The 6000-nt window shown below is 34.0% G+C and overlaps 1 protein-coding gene across 2 annotated transcripts in view; it reads right to left on the minus strand.

The window, feature by feature from the left end:
* LOC133188374 (serine/threonine-protein kinase DCLK2-like) overlaps positions 1-4858 on the minus strand; it is a 30048-nt gene extending 25190 nt beyond the window's left edge. The window contains exons 1-2 of one of the 2 annotated variants that reach the window (XM_061323766.1): positions 4380-4858; positions 218-241 (exon numbers count right to left, since the gene is read on the minus strand). In XM_061323766.1, the coding sequence (XP_061179750.1) occupies positions 218-241; positions 4380-4791 (436 nt within the window). In that variant the 5' untranslated portion in view covers positions 4792-4858. The remainder of the gene's footprint in view (positions 1-217; positions 242-4379) is intronic. The other variant, XM_061323775.1, reaches the window with a different exon arrangement.
* Positions 4859-6000: the final 1142 nt, after the last annotated feature.

Here is a 6000-nt window from a genome sequence, read left to right on the forward strand (position 1 = left end):
AATCTTAAACTGATTCCGATTTGTTTGATTATTTTCAACCAATGTTCGCTCCATTTGCAGCTCAGTGCATTTGATTGCTGTAGTTGTACAATTATCAATGCAGGATTCAACGATAGCATTTCGTGTGAGTGAAACATTCAATTTTAAATAACTTGAGGTTATGTCATAGCATTGATTAGGCAAACGAAGTGAATGTTAGACACATATTGTCCATTACCATTTTGAATTCTTCTGCTTTGTTCTGTTGGAGAAGGAAACTTTGTCATTAAAACATCACAAATACAGGCCCACGGGCCACCAGGCTAATTTCAAATAAAAACATTGTATTCATGTTTACACATTAGTTTGGGCTATTTTAATGTATCTTTATAGTGAAACTAACATTATGTGGGAATACAAGAGTCTTCGTCTTTGTAAATATAATTAAATGCTTCCCAGGTCTTTACATTTAAAGATATGACCAAAAAATTATTTAAAAAAAAAATAAGTTGTTGTTTTGTTTTTTCTGAAATACACTGACCAATTTCAAGACTTAGCTTAGTTATTGCCATTTCTGAATGCTCTGATAAATTACAGTTTTATAATCTTTTCCTATTTATTTTGCAATGATGCACAGAAAAAAAAATACTAGGTCTCTTAATGGAACAGACATAAATCCACTTCTGAACAGAAAGATTGATGTCAAATGTTAAAAATAGATGCCAATTATCGCTCCTGAAGAAGACAAACGGAAAATGTGGATCAGGGGAGCTTACTGAAAGCTTAGGGCAGGCAAATCCTCTTAGTAGAGCCTCCTTAAGAGAATAATTGAACATATGTGTTCTATAATTAGAAAATTCTTTTAATTCCACTAAAAAGAAAATTTTGTTTTTAAGTATAGTTGCAAGATGTATATGTGATTTTCAATTGCTTCAAATAATTTTTTTAATAAGGAAAAAAAACTAGACATACATTCAGCTCTGCCCAGGGTTCAATAGTAATGCAACATGAAAAGAAAGATACTTTGCTTCTTTGTTTAAGATTAAGGTAGATGAGGAATAGTGAGGTCAAGGTCACAGGGAAGGTTTAGGTCAGAAAATTATGACACAGTTGAATAGCTCTTACCAATTTTTATTAGTGAATGAAGTTTAATAAAAATATCTTGAATAATTTAAAACTGAGTTTTAAACACAATAAATAGTAAAGTCAAAGGTCATAGGGAAGGTCAAGGTAAAAAAAAAAAATGTGGACACATTTGAGTAAGTTCTCACAAATATGAATCAATGCATGTGCTTAGATAAAAATATCTTTAATAGATTCTTTGAAACTGAGCTAATTGAAAATGCAAAAGAAAAGTAACATTAAGTCGTACATTTTGGACAAAGTTGAATAGTTCTCACCAATATGTATCAGTATATGTGCCTAGATAAAATATCTTGAACAGTTTCTTTGAATCTTAGCTAAATGCAAATAAAATAGTAAGGTCCAGGTCATAGGGAACATCAGGTTAAAAACATAGGTAATCAGAGATTACAGAGCTCACCTCAACGAATGTTGTCTTTAAGTAAGGCAAAGTCCCACACTAAACTAATAATCTTGTGCATCCCTAGATGCAACATTTATGCAATTTTGGTCTGATAGGGCTTGCAGTTACTTGGGAAAAGACTTATCTGAAAACTTAAAACTAGTCACTCATCCAGAAAATGTAAGTCAAATCCAGCATCCGAAGCAAGTTTGAGATTGTTTGTCCCTTGATGAATCATCCATGCAAGTTTGATTCAGATAGGCCTTACAGTTACTCGGAAATGAGATCTGCTCCAAAAACTTTAACCTGGTTACTCATCCGGAAAATGTAGGTCAGATCCAGCATCCGAAGCAAGTCCAGTAGTGTGCGTCCTTAGATGTATCACCTATGCAAGTTTAGTCAATATAGGGCTTATAGTTACTTGGAAATGAGATCTGCTCCAAAAACTTTAACCTGGTCACTCATCCGGAAAATGTAGGTCAGATCCAGCATCCAAAGCAAGTCCAGTAGTGTGAATCCTTAGATGTATCACCTATGCAAGTTTAGTCAATATAGGGCTTATAGTTACTTGGAAATGAGATCTGCTCTAAAAACTTTAACCTGGTCACTCATCCGGAAAATATAGGTCAGATTCAGTATCTGAAGCAAGTCCAGTAGTGTGCATCCTTCGATGTATCATCCATGCAAGTTTGGACAATATAGGGCTTACAGTTACTTGGAAATGAGATCTGCTCTAAAAACTTTAACCAGGTCACTCATCCGGAAAATATAGGTCAGATCCAGTATCCGAAGCAAGGCTAGTAGTGTGCATCCTTAGATGTATCATCCATGCAAGTTTGGTCAATATAGGGCTTATAGTTACTTGGAAATGAGACCTGCTCCAAAAACTTTAACCTGCTCCAAAAACTTTAACCTGCTCCAAAAACATTAACCTGGTCATTCTTTAGCTGAAATTGCAGCATCTGAAACCTTGACTGGTACAATGAAACACACTAGAAGCATCCTCCATGCATCTGACTAATATAGGCCATAGAAGTACTTGAAAAGAAAACTGCTCCAAAAACCTTAACCTGGGACGCCGACGCCGAGGGTATTACATAAGCTCCCCCAACTTCGTTGAGGTGAGCTAAAAAATTGATGCAGTTGAACACTGTAGATCACTATATTTTCGCGACACCTTATTTTCGCAAGATAGCTATCTGATATTTATAAGCGAGACAAAATTTTTGTGAGCTGTTGTGATTTTTGTATATAATGTGTAGGGCTGTCACGAGTACCCGAAATAACCGAGAACCGCGGTCCAAGTTGTTCGGTTCGGTTCCGGTTCCATTTTTCCGGATTTCGGTTCGGGTCTGGTTTATATATTAGAGTCTGTTCAATACAAAAAATGGCGTCGAAATCAAAGGAATGATGACGATAACAGTGATAAATAAACATAACAACTGAAATCTACTTCATTCCATGACAAAACACTTGTCACGGAAGTATTAGATAATTATCAAAACGAGCAGGAATGGTCAGGTTGTGGCTAATAGTAGGCCAAGTCACCAATGTCTAGACGTTCGCATGGTTAAGACTTGTTTTCAATGTAAATTTAATGTAACAAATAAAGATTTTTCAAGTTAAATTCATGAAATTAAGGCTTAAAATAGATGTAAATACCTGACCCGAAAAACCCGAAACTGAATCCAAAATTTACAGAACCGACCCGACCCGAAAAATTTTGGAACCGTGACAGCCCTAATAATGTGTAACAATACAAATATACACAAGAATAAAATTTTCGTGAGCAGGCAGACTTGCGTAATTATGAACTGATAAATAAAGAAGTTCTCGCAAACAAAAAGTGATTTACAGTAGCTATCACCAATATGTACATGTATCAGCATATGAAGTTTGATAAAAATATGTTGAATAGTTTTCTTTAAAATTGAGCTAATACAAATTTAAGAATAGTAAGGTCAAGGTCATAGAAAAGTTCTCGGTCAAAATTTTTTGATGCAGTTGAATAGTTCTCATTAATATGTATCAGCATACAAAGTTTTATAATATATCTTGAATAGTTTCTTCCAAACCGAGCTGAATACAATTTAAGAAAATGAGATCAAGGTCAAAGGGAAGGTCTAGGTCAAAATTTTTGATGCACTTGAATAGCTCTCACTAATATGTATTAGCATATGAAGTGTGATAAAAATATCTTAAAAAGTTTCTTTAAAACTGAGCTGAATACAAATTTAAGAAAAGTAAAGTTATGGTCAAAGGGATGGTCAAGGCAAAAAAAAAAAAAAAAAAAAATACGATGCAGTATTAGTTGAATAGCTCTCACAAATATGTATCATCATATGCAGTTTGATTAAAATATCTTGAAAAGTTTCTTTAAAACTGAGCTAAATACAAAGTGTGATGGTAGGACGGAAGACAGACATGACAAACACTATTCCCCGACCATGTTCATGGCAGGGCATAAAAATGGTTTAATGAAATTCAATTCTTAGATAAATGTTTAAGAGTTACATTTCCCATTTGCAACCTGAGTACATTACTTTTCAAAATGATTTAAATATCATTTATCATTGGCTCTATGTTGACATACTGACTAGGACATTGCCTTTGTAAAACTATACACTTTCTTAAGACAACACATTGGTTTGCTTTACCTACTGTCAACATTTTTCTGAGTTACCCAAAGACCAAGCAAACAAAAACAAATCCATTCACAATACCAAAGCCAAAAACAAGTCAAAGACAAGGGCCAGTCATGAGAAATGAGTGGCAGTTAAATAATTAATGTCAGCTCAGTTGTCAATAAAGATCTAATTCTACCATTTGATAGATTACACCAAATAAGCCTCAAATCAAGAAGAGTTCTACCTACCCACAGACCATGGTTCCAGCTCTGCCTTGCCATACTTGATGATCTTAAATCCCTCAAATCCAGCGCAGACATAGTTTTCTCCGTCCGCCAAGTCTTCGATTTCTGTAACCCTTCTTCCACTCACGGGTGTAAAAATCTGACGCACTCCATATGGAAGGTTCAAATTCGATGGCAATTTCCCTGTTAAGTCATTCAACAGATCGTTGAAATTGAAATACCGATGAGGAGTAATGTACAGTTTCTTGCCCTTAAAGTACCTGTCGCCATTGACGAAAAATCTGACCTTCCTAGGCCGTCGTAGATCTCGATATCGTTCATCTGTTACATCTTTGTGAGTTTGGGAGGCGGATACATTTATATTGGGGTAGGGACGCCTAGACATTGTATCGGTCATTTGGACTGCACTTAACATTGGGGAGTCAAATCTCCCCACACCTCAAACAGAAAAAAATGATGGCCAATAACCTTGCAGGAGCTTTACTTTAGGAATATTCTGCCAGCATTTGGTGTTTATCTATGCTTTAATGGATCCATTTTCTTTATTATCCTGCAAAAAAGAATAACACAATTAAGCATCAATATTGCAGAAAGACATATAAAGAATATATATTTCTTGAAGTATACAAATTATATGTACTGCTAACTTCTACTGTAAACAGGGTTATTTTTGCCCTGTGTTATTTTCACCCTTTCACACTTGCAAGCAATTTTGTCCCATTTTATATTCACCCATTCAAAGTTCTGTTTGAGAAATAACACTGTCTTCTTTGAATTTGCCCTGTTTTAATTGTGTGATGAGAGTGAAAATTTCACTGTATACAGTATATTTACAATGTAATTTCAAAAGTATCCCAATTTTAAAAATATGTACAAATTTGTTATTTGTTATGAATTTTTTTAAGATGAATACAATGCAAAGAAAAAGAAGAATTGCATTAAAGACATCATTTAGTTATAATATCATCAGTATAGAACACAGAGTCTACATTATCAAAACAAAACGAAGTCTGCGTTCATGGGTCAATACAATAACATGCAATCCACTTCTATATCCCCCCCCCCCCCCCCCAGTTGAACAGCAGCATTCAATTGATGCACATATCAAAACCAAAAACATTTGCATTTTTAAATGCATTGAAATTGTTAATTTAATTAGTATAGATATCTATATAGGCAGATACGAACCTACCAGAACATTATTAATTGTAATGCACCAGTCTACAGTGAAACCTGCACAGTCAATCAATTGGTAAACTTGATGATTAAATGAAGACCAAAATTTTTAAAATTTAATGACAAGCATATTGATTTCAAACAGAAATTTTGGTTGGCCGCCATTTATTCCTAACTCATCAGAAACTAGTGAATGGATTAATTATAGGTAATAACCTGTTGACATATATTTCTTCAAATTTCAAAACATTTAAACAATTAATCCTATTTCCAAAAAGATTTGCAAAATATAAATATCTTGACAAATCTTTGTAACATTGCCAATAGTTAAAAATAGTCATTTGAATTTTAAAAGTTTAAGATTTATCATTCGAGTCGATATTCTAGGTTGCAACACTCAATTTACTAATTGCTTGGATCAAATTTTTTTTTTTTCAAAAACAGGATT

This window comes from Saccostrea echinata, unplaced genomic scaffold (assembly GCF_033153115.1).
Source record: "Saccostrea echinata isolate AGI-Se365-2 ecotype Australia unplaced genomic scaffold, CSIRO_AGI_Sech_v1 ptg000001l, whole genome shotgun sequence".
In the NCBI taxonomy this organism is placed as follows: domain Eukaryota; kingdom Metazoa; phylum Mollusca; class Bivalvia; order Ostreida; family Ostreidae; genus Saccostrea; species Saccostrea echinata.